Source organism: Dipodomys merriami, unplaced genomic scaffold, assembly GCF_024711535.1.
Source record: "Dipodomys merriami isolate MVZ:Mamm:240054 unplaced genomic scaffold, mDipMer1.0.p SCAF_2, whole genome shotgun sequence".
Lineage (NCBI taxonomy): Eukaryota > Metazoa > Chordata > Mammalia > Rodentia > Heteromyidae > Dipodomys > Dipodomys merriami.
Window position 1 is genome coordinate 119,594,140 of NW_027203381.1, and position 21,206 is coordinate 119,615,345.

The 21,206-nt window shown below is 53.3% G+C and overlaps 1 protein-coding gene across 1 annotated transcript; it reads left to right on the forward strand.

The window, feature by feature from the left end:
* Window positions 1-865: 865 nt before the first annotated feature.
* On the forward strand, window positions 866-19,875 carry LOC138831897 (interferon-induced GTP-binding protein Mx2-like). The gene is made up of 13 exons (XM_070028905.1): window positions 866-999; window positions 2,661-2,899; window positions 4,136-4,273; window positions 6,669-6,823; window positions 7,095-7,233; window positions 7,924-8,122; window positions 10,007-10,085; window positions 10,576-10,698; window positions 11,342-11,483; window positions 12,992-13,150; window positions 15,394-15,470; window positions 16,589-16,825; window positions 19,279-19,875. The coding sequence occupies exons 1-13, from the start codon at window positions 866-868 to the stop codon at window positions 19,507-19,509; spliced, it is 2,052 nt and encodes a 683-aa protein (XP_069885006.1). The 3' UTR covers window positions 19,510-19,875.
* The last annotated feature ends 1,331 nt before the right edge of the window (window positions 19,876-21,206 follow it).

Genomic DNA, 21,206 nt, shown 5'->3' on the forward strand with positions numbered 1-21,206 from the left:
AACTCAGATGGGGCCTTGCCAGCCGATGGCCTCCTTGTCCTCCAGGGGCATGACACACACCTGGATCTGCCCCACCTTCCCTGGGCTTGGTGAGGAACAACCAAATGACTTTGTGCCATAGCCGAAGGGGCCATCTTGGTCTGGGAAACCAGCAGACACTGATGGCGTCTTGCAGGAGCTAGCTGGGCCCTGAAACCACTGAGCACTGTACTGTCCCGTGTCCATCCATGGCTCAGTCTCCTGCTACAGACCCTATGAGTCCTCCCTGTCAGAGCAGCCTCGCTGTCCTGTTTGGTGGAAAGCAAACATGGGCTGTGGGATCAACCCACCTTCACTGGGTTCCACACCGACCTTATCCACTGTCAGTCTTGGGAAATTCTTCCTTCCTTGATCCATGGTTTTTCAGCTCTGAGATGGAACATTTTTCAGGAGCGCTGCCCAATTTTTCATGCAAAATGGACTGCAATATTGAAGGTGACAGTATGAGAAGGGGAGCCTGTCTCTCTCTCTCTCTATTCCCTGGTTACCTTTTACTGGTGGTCCCTTCCTATCCCTCTTGCCTGGCTTGTACCTTCAGATGTGGGACAGGAATAACTCACACCCACTGTGTTAGTCAGCTGTGCAGCACTGTAACAAACTCCTCAGATGACCAGCTTGGAAAGAGAGAAGATTCATTTGGAAAGCAATGTGAACAGTTTCAGGCCATTCCCAGTTGCTCTGCCTTCACAGTGCAGCAAGGTGGGACCATGTGGCTGGGACATAAAAGGGGACAGTGGTCCACATATCCACCTGCGGGGGTGCCCATGACCAGAGAGCTCCCAGTGGGCCTTGCCTCTTCATGTCCCAGCGCCTCCCAAGATCGGCTATGGGAGACTACACTTGCATCACTCTGCCCTTGGGGACATTTGAAGTCTCATTGCAGCATGCCCATTTGTGGGAGTTGCTGGTCTTGCCCAGCCTGGGTGACAGGCACTGCTCATCCAACATCTGCACTGCTGGGTAACAGCAGCACTGAGGTTCTGAAAGCAGTGCCAGGCCTGCAGTGTCAGCAAGGCTGGAAGGGGCTGGAGGCCAGGGCCCACAGCTGGCGCTGGGGCTGCAGCAGACTCTGATCTTAAGGGCAGAAAATGTGTTCCCAAAGACTGTGGTGGAGTCAAGGGGGTAGCAGAAGAGGGAGAGAGACTCAGCTTTCAACATAGTACACAGACATGTACTGATTGACAGCAAAGAGCCAGCAATCTGCGAGAGAGATGTGATAAGTTGCCGAGGACAAGGGACTGTCAGCTCATCCTGCATTCAGGTTCTATGTAGAACGGGGCTCAGCTTCAAGGGCCAGGGCTTCTGCAGAGGCTGAGCTCCAGATCTGCTGGCCTGCCTTGGCAGGAATCTGTGGTGTTCACACACACCTGCAGCACTCAGACAGTGTGTGTTGATGCTCTAATCTTGGTTGTCACAATTCAGGGTATATGGTGAAGAGCAGTCAGAAGGGTGGCTACACCTGCTAAGAAGCCTGGGACTGCCTAGTAAGCAATTGTTGGGCCTCATGTAAGCCACTGGCTTGATGTATGTGTTGCACGCATTTGTCCCTTTCACTTCTTTTCATTTCTGGTAAGAATTTGAAGTTGGAATTCCAAAACTAAGCATTTCAATTTCTTCATCTTGAAGAAGTGGTCATCTGGGTAACAGCTAAGATACTTCTGTAACCCATATCTATGGAGTGTGTGTGTGTGTGTGTGTGTGTGTGTGTGTGTGTGTGTGTGTGTGTGTGTGTGTGTGTGTGTGTGTGTGTGTGTGTGTGTGTGTGTGTGTGTGCTCTGGGTCTTGAACTCAGAACTTGAGCACTGTCCCTTAGCTTCTTTTGGTCAAGGCTATTATTCTACCACTTAAGCCACAGCTCTACAACCTGCTTTTTCTGTGATGAATTGGAATCTTACCAACTTTTCTGCCAAGGTTAGCTTTGAACCATGATCCATAGATCTCAGCCTCCTGAGGAAGTAGGATTACAAATGTGAACCACCAATGCTTGGATTAGATTTTTCTTCTAGTTTTAGGGGTTTTACATTTAAATCTGTGTTATTGTGCTAAAACTCCAGGTTGACTTTTTTCAGTCCCCCAAGCACAGAGGGCTTGGATTCAAAGGTCAACATGAATAAATAAATAAACAAATGTATCCCTGTTGTTTACAGTCCGGCAGTCCCCTCCCGTGAAGCTTGCTTTGGTCCCTGTACACATCATTTTGTAGCTGACTTCAGACTCTTGTTTTAATCACTTGTTGTAAGCACATTGTACCTTGCTGTAGCTTCTTTTTTTTTTTTTTTTCAATTAAGGGGTATGTTTATTCAGTAGACCTGCTGGGACCAGGCAAGGTTGGCACTCCACGTGCCTGGGAAAGGCCTGGGAATGAGAGAGAGCTGGGAAAGAGAGGAAAGAGAGAGGAAAGAGCTAGAAATAGCAGAGAGAGCAGAGAGAGCTAGAAAAGAGCAGCGAGAGAGTTGCTGTAGCCTCTTGTCTGTGTCCTGTGCTTCAAGTTTGCCTCCTGGGCCCTTGGCTGTAGACTGTGGGTGAAGATTGAGTCCTTGTGTGGCTCTTGGCCTTGGTTTTCCAGGCACTCCCACCCCCTCTGGGGCTTCTGTTGTCCCGCGCCCTGGGCATTGGGGTAGGGCGCAGGGTGCAGCCACAGCTGGTTCTCCATGTTTGCCCCTCCTGGTGGTGGACAACAGCCTCTGTAGGCAGTATGAAGAGAAGGTGCGGCCGTGCATAGACCTCATCGACTCCCTGCGGGCCCTGGGCGTGGAGAAGGACCTGGCCCTGCCCGCCATTGCCGTCATCAGGGACCAGAGCTCCGGCAAGAGCTCTGTGCTGGAGGCCCTGTCGGGAGTGGCCCTGCCCAGGGGCAGTGGTGAGATCCTGCAGCCTTGTTCTTCTGCTAGGGCTTCCCAGGGCAGGTGTGTCCCACAGCAGAAGCAGGTTCTGCCATAGGCCTGGAGACTGCAGTGCAAGATCAAGGCCTGTGTCCCCTGAGGTTGTTCCCCTGGGCTGTCAGAGGCTGGCTCGGGCCCCGCTCTCAGGGGCTCTCCTCTGTGCAGGATCCCAGGACTGACACAGCTGTGCCTCCTCTCATACAGACTGCTTGTAGGGGCTACAGTGACCCTGTCCGACCTCTCAGGACCTCCTTCAGCTTCAGTAGCTCCTTTTTGTCCCTTGGTACCTATATTGCAGCTTGCACCGAGGCCTTGCACTCTTGCTCGAGTCCTGCTCAAGACTGACCCCTACCACTAAAGTAATACCTCCACTTCTGACTTTTTAGTGGCTCATTGGTGATAAGAGTCTCTTGCCAGTGTGTGCTTTACACTGCAATCCTGGGGTATCAGCTAGGTCTGACTTGCTAGGGTTACAGAAGAGAGCCCCTGGTCCCTGGCTTGGTGGCTTCTTTAGAGCACCAGTGTTCCATCACGGTTGGGGGTGGGGGCAGGCTGCAGAATATGGGGTTGGTGACACCAGGCCATCCAGACAATGTCTTATCACAGAGTCTCCTGTGGGTGAATGGAAACTGCAGGTTGGTGAAGGTCTGATTAGGAGATCGAGTTCTCAACCCAGAACTATGTGTGTATAGGTGGGTTTCTTTCCTGAGCCCCTTTCCAGAGGTGCCAGCCACTTAGGGAGATAGATCGGTGCTGTGCTTAGTGGTGCAGCCCAGGAGGTCAGTGCAGGATGGGAGTCCTTGATTCCTTCCTGTGAGCACTCAGCCCTGAGATGGTTTGGGAACAGAGCAGTTTCAGTGCATGGGCAGGATGTGGAAGGAGTTCACAGCGGGTTTATGTCACATGGTGGTTAGGGGCACTGGTGGGATAGCTTGTGTAGGTGGACAGGGAGGGAAGGGATCAGTGTGGCTTACACCTGAGCTCACGGTAGATCGCAGGGAAGAAGGTGCTGTGACATGGCAAATGAGCCACAGTGCCTGGGGGACTGTCCTCCCAAATGCACGAGGCTGAAGTAACCTGGACAGGAGGCCTCCGGCCATCAGAAGGGGAGGCCAGCAAGGCTGCACTTTCAGCGGAGGTTTCAGCCATTGATCCAAAGCCTCCTAGGGCCTCTGGGAGTGGCACCCAGGACTGACACGCGGCTGGTCTCCTAGGCATCGTGACCAGGTGCCCTCTGGTGCTGCGGCTGAAGAAGCTGGGGCAGGAGGAGGCGTGGAGGGCCAAGATCAGCTACCAGGACAAAGAAGTGGAGATCACAGATGCTTCCTGTGTGGAAAAGGAAATCAACAAAGGTGAGGGGTCCTGGTGTCCTGCCCTCCCGGTTGCCTGGTCCCACATTGGCCCCATGTGGCTGTCCATGTGGCCTCTGTTGGAGCTTTTCCCTGCACTAGGCTTCCTGTCCCTTCACCCTTCAGAGACCAGTGTCTTCAGAACCAACCCCAGATGAATGCTTTGCTCCTTCCTGTTGCAGCTGCTTTCTGAGAATAGCATGGGCTTAATGGCTAAAGATGGCAGCTCCCCTCCTTCTAGGGCCTGTCAGCTCCCCACAGTTGAAGCAAATAGGATACCAGGGAGGAGCGACTGCCTTCGCTTGCAGCCTTGTCTCAGCCTGGGTGGTGATGCCATCACTGAGCCCCATTGGACCCTGAGACCCTGTCTGAACAGGAAGTGTGGTCGTGTGCACAGTGCAGCTCAGCCTGCCACCCTGTCTGAACAGGAAGTGTGGTCATGTGCACGGTGCAGGTCAGCCTCGTGACTGGTGCGTCTCAGCAAATACAATCACAGATTGCCGGGCGCTGGTGGCTCACACCTGTAATCCTAGCTACTCAGGAGGCTGAGATCTGAGGATCGCGGTTCAAAGCCAGCCCGGGCAGGAGAGACTGTGAGACTCCTATCTCCAATAAACCACCAGAAAACCGGAAGTGGCGCTGTAGCTCAAGTGGTAGAGCGCTCGCCTTGAGCTGAAGAGCTGAGGGACAGCGCCCAGGCCCAGAGTTCAAGCCCCACGACCGACAAAAAAAAAAAAAAATACAATCACAGAGATCAGTCTGAAACATGTTCAGGTGGGGGAACCTCGCTGCTGTGTGTCTTCCACCATGAGGAGAAGACCTCTTCCTCCTGCACAGTCCTCCCCTCTCCCAACACCACATGCTTAAGTTTCAGTCCTTTGCAGAAGGGGCCAATGGTGTGCCCTGATTCCAGAATCAGGAAAGGAAGGCTTGCCTTTGTCAAATGGGAACACAAATTAGCTAGGTCTGCTCTCTTACAGGAAGTTAAATCCTGTCACTTAGCATTACTAGACTGGAAACTGAAAAGCATGGTGTGTGTCATCCGTCACGGCTGAAGAATCAGCAGGTGTGTGTACCTGATGGCAGTACTTGCTCTGGCTGGTCTGGCTTTTGGAAGCCTAGCAAGGCCTTCTTCAACTCTCTGGGCACTCAGAGGCTTGAGCTGGCCTTCCCTGTCCTGGGTGGACAGACTGGTTGGGAACTATCCATGATGACAGCAGGGGTGGGTCTAGGTACCATTTGAGGCAAGCCCCTGAGAAACACCTTCAGTCTTCCCATTGGTTGCTTTGGGTCACACGTGCATCCCAGACTTGAGATGCTGGCTCTGTGTTGAAGGAGAAGTGTCAGATGAATGTGGAGAGGAATGTGCAGGCATGAAGGGAACCCACTCTGTTTCAACTCTGTAGTCTTTCCTACCACGGAAGGTTTGGAGCTGCAGGGCACAGGACTGGGCTCCTAGATCCAGAAACAAGTCCCCTGTGCCTTCTCTGTGGTCTCTGTCCACAGTCCCCATGCATGTCAGGAAGAACACAGCCTGGCCTGATGGCCAGTGGAACCCTACCCGTCTCTGCCTGGTCAGCTACTTACTGGCACTGTGAGTGACTTGCACGTGTGCCAGTGAGCAGACCTTAATGTCACAACCGCACATCAGGACATGGTACTGGGGAACTTTAGGTGATGCTCCACATGTCCTTTTGTGTATTGGCACCCTGAGCGCCAGAGCAGAACAAGCATTCCAAGAAGCCATTGCATGTGATGCTGAGAATATAAAAAAAATATGGTGTCCACAGCTGGGTGCTGGTGGCTCTCACCTGTAATCTGACTACTCAGGAGACTGAGATCTGAGAATCCCACTTCCAAGCCAGGCCAGGCAGAAATGTCTCTGAATCTCTTATCTCCAATTATCCACCAGGAAGTGGCGCTGTGGCCCAATTCGTAGCGCACTAGCTTTGAGCTGAAATGCTCAGAGACAGTGCCTAGGCCAGAGTTCAAGCCCTACAACAGGCAGAAAAGAAAAAAAAAGAAAATTGTGTCCACTTGGTATGAAAGGAAAGGTCTCTAAGGCCCTCATTATGAGGGAAAGGAAGGAAATGACATCTAACAGAACACAAGTGTCCCGTTCCTGCCTAGAGAGTTGATTCCCCTTGTACGTGTGCACTTCTGGCAAAGGGGTTTCCGCTTGTCTTGGTTCTCCTCTAACTTGCGTGGGGTGTCTGTGTGTGGAAGGCCTCCCAGGTGTCTGCAGATCACTCTGGCCATGGCAGGAGACTGTGAGGGTTCTTTGGGTCTCACCTCCTCCCGTTGACTCTGCTCCTAACGTGCTGGTGTGCAGGACTGGTGGAGTCCTACAGGTACACCCGCTCTCTGACCTCCCTGGCTTTCCTCTTCCTCCTACCAGCCCAGATGCTCATTGCGGGGCAAGGGCTGGGCATCAGCGCTGAGCTCATCAGTCTGGAGGTCAGCTCCCCACACGTCCCCGACCTGACTCTGATCGACCTTCCCGGCATCACCAGGGTGGCCGTGGGCAATCAGCCTGCTGACATCGGTTACCAGGTGAGACTCTGTTGTTAAGAAGGGGATGGCCCACTGCCCTAGAGCATGGTCCTCAGGGCTGCATCTGAACAGATCTCTGGAGGTACCAGTGTGGCCAGTGTGCCCAGTTGTCATTATCACTGCCTATGGTTTGATAGAGAAGGTGAGGTAAAGGAGCAATCCATGGCCACTTCACGAGGAAACCTCTCCTTCCCCAGTAGCAGGAAGAGTGGGCACCGTCTTATCTCTCCCGGGGCCATTCCCAGGCGTCATAGCATGTCATTGCTTGCAGATCAAGCGACTCATCCTGCAATACATCCAGAAGCAGGAGACCATCAACTTGGTGGTGGTCCCCTGCAACGTGGACATCGCCACCACGGAGGCGCTGAGCATGGCCCAGGAAGTGGACCCTGATGGAGACAGAACCATAGGTGTGAAAAAGGAGCTAGCCAGCCGTGACATGTGGGGTCCAGTGGGACGGGATCCCAGTGGGACCGGGTCCTGGGGGTCCTGTTGAACCGAGCTCTGCACCACTGGAGGGCAGGGCATCAGGTGGCAGTAGGAGCAGGTTTGGTGGCCACTGAGGTAGAGCAAGTGGGCTGAGAGGGACTCTGGTTGGATGGGCCACTGTACGCTTGCTTTCCTGTTAGAAAGGCCCAGGATGCTCACAGAAAGCAACTCCTGTCCTCTGAAGCCACCGAGGTGGAAGTAGTGCCAGAGTGCAGGAGGGAGGAAGGGATATGTGGAGGGAGGTCTCTGGCCTGGTGAAAGGGCTCAGGAAGGCCGGGCTGTGTGTGGAGCCTCAGGTCTCCACCCTAGTGGGGGTGGCTTTGTCACGTGTGCCTTGGCGGCCCTGGCTCCTCTCACTCTTCGCTCTCCGTCGGGCCCGGGGGTCTGTGGCCCTGTCTGCTCTCCACCCTCCACCTGGGGTCTGGGCCCTGCCTGTAGGGATTCTGCAGGGATGGGAGGAAGTTCTGCGACGCTGGTGCCAGGATCCAGTGAGCGTTGACGTAGGGTACGGTGCTGCTTGGGTCCTTCTTGCCACAGATAGAGGTGCTCAGTTGTCTGGTAGTCCCCACCGTGATACTCTGCACAGCTCTGACTGCAGGCTCTGGCCACAGGCATCCTGACCAAGCCCGACCTGGTAGACAAAGGGACGGAAGACAAGGTGGTGGATGTGGTGCACAACCTCGTGTGCAACCTGAAGAAGGGCTACATGATCGTCAAGTGCCGGGGTCAGCAGGACATCCAGCAGCGGCTGAGCCTGTCCGAGGCCCTGCAGAAGGAGCGAGCCTTCTTTGAGGACCACCCCCAATTCAGGTGCGCCCACCCCAGGGGTGCCAGTCCCTCCTGGGGAAATCACAGTCAAAGCAGCTTTTAGGAGTGTGCTTGAGTGTGAGGACTTGTGTGAGGAGCTGTGTGTGTGTGTGTGTGTGTGTGTGTGTGTGTGTGTGTGTGTGTGTGTGTGTGTGTGTGTGAGAGAGAGAGAGAGAGAGAGAGAGAGTGAATGCAGTTGTCTGGGTATATGCATGTGTGTGAGGTATGTATGTGGAGTTGAGGGTGTATATGTGTCAGGGTGTGTCTGAGGGTTTATGTGTGTGGGGCTTTTGAGGGTGAGGGTAAGTGTGTGTGTGTGATGGTGAGTGTATAAAAGTTTTGAACCTCTGGGTGCTGGGAAGGTGGGTCAGTGGTAGAGTGCTTGCCTTGCATGCATGAGGCCCTCGGTTCGATTCCTCAGCACCACATAAGCAAAAAGAAAAAAAAACAGAAGTGGTGCTGTGGCTCAAGTGGTAGAGCACTAGCCTTGAGCTTAAGAGCTGAGGGACAGCACCCAGGCCAGAGGTCAAGCCACACAACTGGACCCAGTAAAAAAAAAAAAAAAGTTTTCAGCTTCTGTGAACTGTGAGGGGGTAAAGGTATGGCTTTGACCTTGGTGATCACTTCTGAACTTGCCTGCAAGAAGAAACAATTTATATTTTCAACAAAGACAGAAATAATAATGGAGGGAGCGAAGGAGACTTGCTGCAGCACTTAACTAGCCACGCTGATTGCAAAGAAATAGAGGAGAATGGAGGAAAAGCCAAAAGCCCAGAAACAGTCCCCGGTACCAGTCCCACTGTGTGATCAGCACAGCATAGCTCTGTGTTTTAACAAAACATCGCTGCTGGGCAGTGTCCACAAGAAATTATTTGCCGAAGGAACGAATGCCAAAAGCAAATATCAAGTCCAGGTTAAAGCTGCATACCAGTAATAGGCAAGCATTTTGTAAGAACGTATGGATGACAATTTGCAATTGCAGAACAGGTAAGACCTTTCCAACCTTCATTCTACAAAGTGAAGGTTTTTGGAAAGCAGATCATTAATTCGACTTAAAGAGAGTGGGGGTCAGGTGCTAATGGTATATGCCTGTGATCTTAGCTGCTCTGGAGGATGAGATCTGAGCATCATGCTTCAAACAAGCCTGGGCAGAAAAGTCTGTAAGACTTGCCTATAATTAACCACCAAAAAGATGGAAGTGGAGTTGTTAGTCCAGTGGCAGATCATTAGTCTTGAATAAAAAAGCTCAAGGGACAGTGCCTAGGTCCTGAGGTCTACCTCCAGAAACTGCATGTATGTGTGAGCTTGCTGGCACGTGCACAAACACACACACACACACACACACACACACACACACGCACGCACACACACACACACACACACACAAACACACACACACAAAGTAGGGGAGAGAAAGAGAGTAGGGCACAGTGGTATGTATCTATAATCTAGCTCAGTACTCAGTGGCTGAGGCAAGATGACTTTGAGTTAGAAACTAGACATTGCTACACAATGAATCCATGGATGGATGAGGGGATGAATGAACAAACCATCTAATGATGGGTATGTGAATGAATGAAAAAATAGGTGGATGAATGGGTGGCTAGATGAGTGAGTGAATGCGTGATGGAGAGATAACGCACAGGTGCATCACAAAATTTGAGGGCTATAACCAGATGTGTGGACACAGTTATAATCTGAGCTGGAAGGGATCCTTCTGGGTGCTGCAGCAATATAAGCTGCTCACCTGTGGCTACAACTGTGTAGAGGCCAAGGTGGAACATCTGTTGGGTAGCAGTCCTAAGGCATTCCACTCAACTGGAAGTAACTGGATGGGCCTTGTCAGGGTGCCTGAGCCAATAGGCTCCTCTCTTGTGTTCTCTCCAGGGTTCTGCTGGAGGATGGAAAGGCCACAGTGCCCTGCCTGGCAGAAAGGCTGACCTCTGAGCTCATCACTCACATCTGTGTAAGTGTGGGTGGGCCGTGTGTTCTCTGAAAGCAGAGTTGAGGGCTGCATCGTTGTGGGACACACATGCTGAGAGTGAGGCGTGTGCAGGATTAGGCAGTGTGGGGGCATGTGTGGATTGCAGCAGGGGGCATCAGGAGCCCTGCGGCTAGGGTTCAGTGGCCGTCACCCACGAGAATTGGAAGCGCTCTGGCTGGGAACAGGTCACTCCTGGATGTTGGGCTGGTGTTCTGAGTTCTCCAGCATTCCTGTCCACCAGAAGGTGGCAGAGCCTCCAGCCCCACCCCTCTGGGGAGCAGAGAGCATCTGGTGAGGATCTGACCCCTTTGCTCAGTGCCAGAATTCAAAGTCTTCCCATGAGCCAGGAAATTCCCTGCGGGACATCGGGCTGTCAGCTGTGGTCTCAGCTGCTCAGCAGAGTGAGTTCAGGGCTTCCTTTTCACTGCCAGTGCACTCACAAGTTTTGCACTTTTTGCTTTTTTTTTTTCAGAAATCTCTGCCAACATTGGAAAACCAAATAAAGGAGAGTCATGAAAGAATAACAGAGGAATTACAAAAGTATGGCATGGACATACCAGACGATGATAATGAAAAAACATTCTATCTAATAGAAGTGAGTATTACCTCATGTGATAGTGGCTATCACATCCTCCGTGTGGGAGGGGCCACACATCCTCCGTGTGGGATGCCCTATCACCTTGCTTGTGGACGGGCTACATGCTCCATGTGGGAGGGGCTGTATCAACTGCCATGTGGGAGGGGCCACATCATCCTCCATTTGGGAAGATGCAAGTAGGATGACTTCGATCGTCCTCCAGGGGAGAGCCACACATCCTGCATGTAGTAGTTCTATCATCCTGTGTGGGGATGACCATCAGATCTGTCCATGTGGGAGAATCAAATCACTGTCCACATTGGGATCCTTGCCTAGTGACTTTCTGTCTTCACTCTCCCAAATGCTGATCCAAGCACATTCTGCCCACTTAGTGCTAAAGAGGGGTCAACCATGGCCGGGGAGTGGTAGGCACATGCAGCAGATGGACTCCATAGGGAGTTCAGTTCTGCTCAGCTCATGGACTCTGCCATAGGACACAGGAAGCAGGCAGAGGAAGGTGGGGTATCCCATTTCCAGACCTGCTTCTCTCCCATCATTCCACGGTAGCCCATAAGAGAACAGCAACTCACTCTTCCTCGGTGAACCTTGAACCCTGAGTTTGAAGTATCTCCACTTCTACTGTGGCTTTTCTTCTGCACAGAAAATCAATGCATTTAACCAGGACATCACTGCTTTGATGCAAGGAGAGGAAAATGTGAAGGATAATGAGACGCGGCTATTTACCGAACTCCGAAAACAGTTCCATGCCTGGAGTGCTAAGATCGAAAGTAATTTCAAAAAAGGTGAGTGTCTGAGGTTGACCCAGGTGGGAGAGGAGGCAGAGAATGTGACCCTCACACATGGCCAGTCCAAATGTGAGGTGGATTGAACCTGGTTTGGAAAACCACTTGGCAGTCCCTCAAAAAAGCAAATGTATGCATGGGCCAGCAATTTTCAGGGAAGCACATACTGGGAGGAATTCAGGCCACAATCATTTTCAGCAGCTCTGGGAGGTGGATGGGTCCTGTGGATGCTTGGCCTGATTGGAATGAGAGACACCAGGAGAGGGGTAGAGCAGTCCTCTGGGTGTATTGGAGGGCAATCCCACATGGTGGGGAGAACCACCATCTCATAGAAAGGCAAGAAGGTGGAAGGGGAGCATCAGCAGTGCAGGTGTTCCCTTCTGCTTCCTGCCAACATGATGTGAACTGCTCTGACTGCCACACCTGCCCGCGGCCATCTTGATCCCCAACCAGCTGGTCTTCCTCATAGTGGCTCCTCTCAGGTTTTTGGTCACAGTGGTGAAGTGTGCAACTAGCTCAGGGACTTGGAGAAGAGAATGTGTTTTCCTCTGGAGGCTGAGATGGACGGTCAGGGTGTCAGCAGGGCCGGGTCCAGTTGCCTGCTTGCACACGGCCCCTCTCGCTGCTCCCTCACCTGCTCCTTGCGTGTGTCCTGGGTCCTGGTCTCACAGCGGACTAGGTCACAGCCCACTGCACCACCCCATTTCAACTCAGTAACTGCTTCAAAGACACCATCCACAAACACAGTCCATGGATCCTGGGGAGTCCGCATCCAGCCTGAAGAGAGTTTTGAAAAGATGACACTAAAAACAACCACAAAGGGCCCAATGTCACGGGGCCCACTCGAATGTTCAGGAAAGGAAGCGATCTGTGCAGACAGAAATGAGAGGAGCAGCTGCTGGGCCAGAGAGGCAGGAATGAGAGGGAGTGCTGGGCACAGACACGTGCACAGCCCCGCAGCCCTGGGGTATGCTGAGAGTCCCTGGACTGTCCACGGGTGTGTGAATCCATCTCAAGAAGAGCAATTCCTTTGGGAAAACAACGCCACCCACAAAGGGGGCAGCAGGCAGGCAGCTCCAGCTCCCCAGTGCAGGCCAGGCCCCCTCTGACTCTCCAGACTCCACATTGTCTCACACAAAGCTGGTTCTGCTGTGTGAAAAGGAACTGAGCATTTGATCTAGTTAGCAATGGTGCTGTTTCACTCAGAGACCACCAAAACACCTGCTGGTTCTTGCCTAGGTCACCGTTTTTCCCAGCTCAGGCAGTACCACCTGCACCTCGGGGTCTTTTTTGCTGTCCAGGGATGGGAGGTTGTGGGGAGAGCATATTGCACAGGGATGCCTTTGCTCCTGTAGAGTCAGATAGGTTTCGAGCAGCTCCATACCCACTCGTGTTTCTGGATTGGGTGTTTCTCTTTTCATTTTTCTCTTCTCCCATCAGAGAGAATACAGTGAGATTATCCAGAAATTGTTAGTTAAATAATTTAAAGCTATTCTTTCCCGGTGTAGGTTTTGCCACTTTGCATAATGATATCTGGAAATTTGAAAGGCAATACCGAGGCAGAGAGCTGCCTGGATTTGTCAATTATAAGATGTTCGAGTCAATCTTAAAACAGGAGATAAAAGGCCTGGAGGAGCCAGCTGTGGACATGCTGCACAGCGTCACTGGTGAGTGCCTGCTCCTCCTGCTGACAGTTTACTGCTGGGGCAGGAAAGTTCGAGCCAAAGTCAGAGCCAAATTCCAGTGTATACTCCAGCTTACTCTCTGTAAGACCACCTGTCTCCAACTCTCTAGCCATCCACCTGGTGCTCAACGGTGTAGCTGTATTTTGACACTGCTTGTCTGAAAAGAATCCCCACCACTTGGTCCAGACTGCCTCCTCAAGCCCCAGGTCATGGTCCTCCTGGCAGGCCACCCCTGCATCTGACCCCTAAATCTCCTTCCCAGGTGTGTCCATCACAGAACCTAGAGCTGACTAGACTGTCAGTTCCTTGTGAGTTCTGGGAGACGGTAAAGGGGCTGGAGTCTTGCATTGCTAGGGAGAGGTGGCATTGGAGACTCCGGCCCAGAGCCAGTCTGAACCAGGTCCATCCTGTCCTCATGTCTTCTGTCCTCACGGGAGGCCAGGATGGCAGGGGTGAAAGTCCTGAGCTCACACCCCTGTCTTGGCCCTTGTGACCTCCCATCTGAAGCTACCCTGGAGCTACCAGAGCGCCCTCAGCAGAACAGGAGATGTTCCTGGCGTGTGTGGATTCTGAGACTCCTGGCATGTGCTCCTTCTGAGACACTGGATGATTCTGTCTCCTTTCTGCCCCTCCCATTCCCCCTCCTCCTTCATGCTTCTGCTTGGACTCAACACGCCCCATGTTGCCATCTCTGAGAAGCAAGGTCAAGAACCAGACACCTGTATACACTACCAGCTTCATCCCTGTCGTGAGGGTGATTGTGGGGAAGGGGTCCACATCCCCTGGCCTGGCACAGAAGGAGCCCAGGTGGCATCCTGGAGAGGAGACCCACTTCCCGCCCCCCATGAAACATTGCCGCCTGTGCAGGGAGTCCACACTGTCTGCACATTGCCCTCCGCTTTCTAACCTCCTTCTCCAGACTCGCGACTTTCCATTTCAGCCATAAATAATCATTTTTCATGGGTAAGGGAAGCTGAGGAACTCAGAGTTCCCTCAGTAAATTTCACCTTTGCCTTGTGGCTGAGTATTGTACACTTATCTTCCAATTGTACTTTGATGAACTCTGCTCCTCTTGTTCAAGGGAAGTTGTTACTGTTAGCCCAATGAGCTCCCTTCCCTTAGCTTAGCACACTCCTTCCCCTCTCCACAGCTTGGCATGTTCCCTTCCTAGGCAACACTAGGCCCACTTCGTAAAGGCAGTAAATAATCAGCCTCCAGCCCCCTTCACCTTGGGATGGCACTTCTCTGGGGCAGCTACCCCCATAGAAGGCAACAAGAGCCCTTTAGAGTGACCTTAGGTCTGGGCAGCTACAGGACCCTTATCTACTATTTGAGCAGCATGCATCAATCCTAGTCTGCCATGATGAAGCCCCTGGCCCTCATATCCACACCGGGGTCTCCACCTCCTAGCCCCTTCCAGCCCCTCCTAGACCTCCTAGGTTATACAGGTCACCCCACACAATAGCCAGCGCTGCTTCTCACTTCTCCCTTGTGAGAAGGAGTCTTGCCAGTCCCGGCAATAAACCTATGTTATCTGTACCTGGATGTCCTGATGGTTCTGGCAAAATCCAAATAATGTAACAGTCACACTTAGAGCCTGGTAATCCCAGAACAAAGGTGGTAAAAATTAGTATTTAGCCAGGCACCAGTTGCATGCACCTGTAATCCCAGCTACTAAGGAGCCTGAGATCTGAGGATCATGATTCAAAGCCAGCTTGGGATGGAAAGTCCATGAGATTCTTATATTCAGTTAACTAGCAAAAAGCCACAAGTAGAGCTGTGCTTCAAATGATAGAGTGCTAGCCTTGAGCACAAACCCTAGAGCAAAGTGCCTGGGCCTTGAGTTCAAGCCTAAGAATGAGCATTCACCCGTCCACCCCCCCCCCCAAAAAATCAGTATATAGATTCCAACTTCAGCTTCACAGAATGTGTTCTTGGACTTCTTGTCAAATAGTGTTGGCTTAGATTCTGCTGATAACTAAAGATGACTTGACTGGTAGGTTACAAATTATTCCTGACAAGGAGAAATTTTCATTTTCATAACTCTATATTGTGAGGTAGATATGAGACAGGAGATAGTGCTGTTTTCAGTTGGTTAGGCAAACGTGGGGAGGAAGAGCACAAGAGAAGAGGAGCCTGACAGAGTCTTTGTTTCCCAAGAGTTTTGTGATCTATGAAGAGGACAGCTGGTCTTAACCCTGTTGAACGTTTTTCTGTTACATCAGATTTGGTCCGACTGGCCTTCACAAAGGTTTCTGAACAAACTTTCGACAAGTTTTTCAACCTCCACCGAACTACCAAGGTAAATCCAATTTTTTTTAACTGAGAGTAAATAAGTCTGACTATAGAGACTTCTTCAATTTTATTTTCCTTTTTTTGGTAATGAGACTTGAATTCAGGGCACTAGGTGAGTGCTCCACTGCTGAGCCAAGCCTCCGGCCTAGATTTCTTGAACGGCAACCATCTAGAGGTTCTTGTGGGTATTTAGAGAAAGAAATATTGAAGCTCACTAGAGAATCTTACTGATGCAGCTGCTGGAACATTGTGGTCGACACAGTGAGAGAGACCAGAGAGACAGAGACAGGGAAACAGAGAGAAAATACAGACCATGTGTGCCCTCACCAGGAGCGTGAGGACACGGGGAGAAAATGGCCCCGACACTCAGGGAGGAAGCCAGTGTCACAAGGTCATCTGTGTCGTGTGGAGAGAGAGCCAGGGGAGGAGGCCCCCTTCCCACCTCCCAGCCGGGGACAGGCCTGGCCTTGCCCAGGCTGTTCACCTGGCCCTGGGGCCCCCAGCACAGGTGGGGCAATGGCTCTGCCACACTGCAGCCAGGGGTCACGAGTGGGCTGTTTCCCAGCAGGTGTCCTTGAAGTGAATCTAGTAAGATGTGGTGGAGGAGGAGCACGGTTGCAGGACAAGGTGGCCTAGCAGGGCCTGTGGTCAGGACAGGGTGAGGGTTGAGCTCCCTGACTCTCCAAAGCCCAGAGCAGAGTGGGAACTGGGCATACCAGCCTGCACTATGTCCCTTCTCCTCCATGTGCACACAGGAGCACCCCAGCCTGCACCGGGTCCCTTCTCCATGTGCACAGATAGCCATGTCAGCCTGCACTAGGTCCCTTCTCCCTGTGCACACATGGACACACCAGCCTACACTGGGTCCCTTCTTGTCCCTCTCCCTGAGCTTGCTCAGTGGACCTCATTCCTCTGCTCAGACATCAAAGCTCAGAGTTGCCTGGAGTTCTGATCCCTGGCTGGAGAGGGTCCCCAGTGGGAGAAGCCCAGCAAGTAGCATTTCCTAAGGAAATCGTGGGCTTCCTTCTCATGGGATGACCCTGTGGGCTTGCTGGGGACCTGGGTTCTCTGTCCTGGGGTTTGCTTCCCATGGGACATTCACTCATGGTTCTCTTATTCCCACAGAACAAAATTGAAGACATTAGATCAGAGCAAGAAAAAGCTGCTGAGGAGTCCATTCGACTCCACTTCCGGTTGGAGCAGATTGTCTACTGCCAGGACCAGGTGTACAGAGCTGTGCTGACAAAGGTCAGAGAGGAGGAGGAGAAAGAGAAGGAGAAACAAAAGAAATTACTGCACTTTAACCAGCAGTCAGAAGCATCCATGGCAGAAATCTTGCAGCACCTGAGCGCCTACCATCAGGTGCGTATGCAAATGCAGCAGCCCCAGGGCCTGGTCCTTTCCTAAGCCTTTGTGTTTAACGTTGTACAGTCCATAGTAAGTCTGTAGTATGGCCACAAGCCAGTTCTGTCCCCCAGTGCTGAAGTGGCTCCAGGGGCAGCTGTGGCTTAGAGCCAGTGGCTTTGCCTGGCTGTGTGACTACAGCTGAGTGACGGACCAGTGACTTCTTTGTGAAATGTAGTGTTGCTGTGAGATTGCCCCAGAGGAGCCTGGGCGAGTCTGGGTACCAGGTGCTGCTCAGGTGCTGCCCAGGTGAGACTGAGGTGGGATCCAGCTGGATAGGTGTTGCTCATGTCTACTCACCTGAGCACACCAGCATGGCCAGGGTGGGACACGGGACATGGGAGCGAATGGACAGGTGCCCCTGGCGATCTTCCGGCTTGGCTGCTGGGAGCTGGGCTGTCCATCTGGGCCTTGCACACAGGCCCCTGGTCTCTCATGGCAGATCTGGGCTGCACCTTGCTAATGGCACCCAGGGTTGGCCTGGTCTTCCAGGGGTGGATAGTGAGGCCTTAAATGGAGGATCCAGCTCTGGTGACTATGATGAGGCCAGGGGAGGGAGGTCAGAGCCCCAGGGCCCCACACAGGGACCGCCTCCGTTTTAGAGAAGACAAGGCCACACAGCTATGAAACCCACAAGAAGCATGGCTGACCATGGACAGGAATGTCCACCAACCCCATCTGAGCTACATGGTGCATCTTAGAACAGCCTTCCCCGGGTCTTTCTTCTGGTCCCATCTGGTCCCACAGGGACCCGAGCTCCCATGAGCCTCCACGCTGCTATACTCACATGCAGGTGAGAGTCTGCATGTTGCTGTGCCTGGTCCCTGCTCTTTTCCTTGGAGCCGCTTGGGCTCAGGTGGTTGTGACAACAGAGCACTTTGTGGTCCTCTAAGGGTTATTTTGGCTTCCAGTCATCAGCTTCCATGGCCTATTGTGGGGTAGCCTCTAAGCAGAACTGGCACAACAGGAGACCCCTGGCGCTCTAGGCCAATAGGACCTCTGGGAGCCAGCTGTACTGAAGTGCGCGGCTTCTGGGGACACAAGTGGTTGCTTCCACGCAGAACACTGGGCCACCTCTGATGTCGGGACAGTGCCCAGTCCCCTGGGTCATCCTCCACACTAGCCGTTAGCCTTCCTTGGCATCTCTGGGCCTTTGACATCTTCCTGGGACTTTTCCCGGGGCTTGTGGGGTGACAGTGACGTCAATTGCAGTCCCACCCTGCAAACTCTGCACAAGCCGAGCTCCTTGCAGGCAAGGTGAGAGGCCCAAGGCCTTTGTGATGGGAGACAAGGCCGTGCAGCGTGTGCTCTGCCCGCAGCTGTGTCTGGGGTGGTTCTAGTGCAGCCTGACAGGCTATGGATCATGGGCTTGACTTGCTTGTCATTTCTGTTTGGACTTGAGGAATTTTTATTTCTCATCATCTATTGCCAAGACTGATGGTGAGCAGTGTGTATGTGATCGATCAATTCAGTTTTTTACTCTACCAGGCCCAGGGGGTGGCAGATGGCTCCATCTAGAAGAACCTGTTTTCCCCACAGAGGCTCGGGGTCACCCCAGCCTCCCTCTGCACTTTACACAAGGTGCTGCTCTGAGGAGCCTCTCCTCCTCAGGTCAGCGTGATCACATGACAGTGACCTGCGTGGCCCCGCTGCTCTGCTCCTGTCTTCTTTCCGCAGTGTGCCACAATGTGGGGACATTAAGAATCTTTCTGTTGCTCTACAGCCTTCACTACCACGCAACTCCAGACCTTTTGATCTTCCCTGGTTCTGCAGCCTCCTAAACCACCATTGTCCTCTGTTTATAAATCTGAGAATGCAGGGGTCTCCTGTGGGTGGAGTCACACAGTACTCATCCTGTTGTCTCTGAGTACAATGGCCTCTTTCTGGTTCTCATCTCTGCGTGAGTTCTTCAAGTGCCTGTGTCTTAGGGCGCATTGGATCGGTGAAACCCCCAGGGACCATGTGTCCCAGAGAACGGGTCACAGAGCGGTAGCAGGACTTGTGGCGCGTCCCTGCAGCTCACCTTGTAGAGATCATTCTAGAGGGGCTGACAGCAGCCTGGGAGGGAGACGCGACAGTGAAACTCACCTTCCACACATGGAACTCAGCCCCACCTATGGCTCTGCTGCAAGGAGCGGGAGGCTGATGGAGAAAGAAGGTGGAAGATCTCCAAGCAGGGAGTGGTTTGGGAATGCCATGAGGGGCGGAGTGCATCTGCTGCCCATTTTAGAGCACCTCCTCTTCCAGCAGCGAAGTTGGGGAACAGAGGCCAGCTCACTCCCTAACTCCAACACAGAGGACGCTGCTGCCAGCCAACAACACACCACACATTGCTCCATGACCATCTGCCCCCTGCCCCTGCTGGCGAGCTCATTCCCCGCCTTGAACTTTGCTCTCCCCCTTCCGTCCAGGAGGTCCACAACCGCATGTCCAGCCACATCCCGCTGATCATCCAGTACTTCGTCCTGCAGACATTCGGCCAGCAGCTGCAGAAGGCCATGCTGCTGCTCCTGCAGGACAAGGAGGCCTGTGGCTGGCTTCTGAAGGAGCGCAGCGACACCAGCGAGAAGAGGAAGTTCCTGAAGGAACGGCTGGCAAGGCTGGCACAGGCTCGATGCCGCCTGTCCAAATTCCCTGGTTAAGCAGGCACTGTCCATCTCCAGGGGTCCTCAGCAGGACTCCAGGGGGAGGAGACTGCCTAACTCTCCTGATGGCAGCGCCATGATAATCAGTAGTGAGATGCAGGGCTGGAAGGCACCATGGAGCCCATGGAGCAGGATGGCCTCCAGCAGGGGGCGCCACCCTGTAGCGCTGGCCTGGGGGAGGCTGAGCCATCCTGATGGACACAGGCCTCACCCTATCACCCTCATCCCCTGGTTCTCTTTGCTACATTTTCTCATGTGACCACACCCCACTGCCCCTGTGACTTCTTGTTTTAGTAGCAGTTGGCCTCCATGGTTGCCTATGGGGCTTGTATCATCTGGTCCTAATAAAACCACATTTCTACACTTCTCTGACTCTCTTTGTATTGGGATTGGGTAGGAAGTGGCCCTAGAGGAAAGGCCAGGTGGGCACTGAGGCCGCCTTTCTGGGGCTGAGTCCAGAAAGAGGACAGAAGGATAGGAGTGGTGTGGTGAAGCACGGGGAAGCGGCACCCACTGGGGAAGAAGGTAGGGCGGGCGGCACCATCGCCTCCTCCATGCTGGTGGCCCCTGACCTGGCTCACACCGGGTCGTGGCCTGCCGTGAGGAGGAGCCATCCAGAGCAGAGGCGGCGGGAGGGGTCTTCATGCAAGCTCAGCACCTGAGTGACAAGCCAGGGACAGGCATCATGGGCCAGACAGCACCAGCAGAAACATGGTGGAGCCCCATGGCTCTCCTTCATGGGGCCTTCAGGAAGAGACCAGGGGTCCCTTCTCACCTCACCCCCAATCCACCCTAGGGCAGGGCCTCCTCCTCCTGAGGCCACGCCTCCTGGGGGGCAGATCATGGGGTGGGGCTCAGGATGGATGGGCATGTCCTGGATATGAGAAACACTGAGCTCACAAGAACATTCCAGAGACAGGAGGTGAGGACCAGGCACGGAGGAGGGACCTGCCCTAGGGAGACGGGCTGGACAGAACAGTCCTTTCTGCAGAGATGCCAGGAATGTGGCGATCAGGCCTTGCCCTGCCCTCCCAGGCCGTGCTGGCTTCCGGCCACGCTGGACAGGGTCCCAATGGAGGGCGGGGCTGGCCTTACCACTGAGGCTGTCCCCTCCCGTGCACACCTCACCCCACATCTCTTCTGACCTGTGGACCTGGATGATCCTTCATCCTCAGGACACTTCCAGAGAGAGAGGATGGCAGGAGGACCGCGCATGCCCAGGTCCACCGCTGTCCCTGGGGCCTCATGTGTGAGCCAGGGGCCGGCCACACCCGCTCTGCACTCCGACCTGGAGCTCCCAGAGGCTCCTGGTGCAGTTCAGCCACAGGCAAGACTAGATGTGAAACATGATTCTGGGAGAATGAGGCCTATGTAAACTTTGGCCTGGAATAGCCACTCTAAGTCCCCAGCAGACACAGCCCTGCCTTCTCTAGATCTATCCTTGGCCGGCCCTGAAGCAGGACATTCAATGGGCAGTGCCATCCTGTGGCTTCCCCCGCCTGTCACCCTGCCCAGACTCAACCCTCAACAGTCTTCCAAGATTCTAAGGCTCAGGCCCAGCAGTGGAAGCAGAGGCACCATGCGTTGCATGGACTCTTCTGTGCTATGTCCCTCTCCCCAGTGATAGAAGGGAGCTGGGTCTGTGCTCCAGAGAAGGGCTCACCTGGGGTGTACCTGCTGTGAACATCATCATG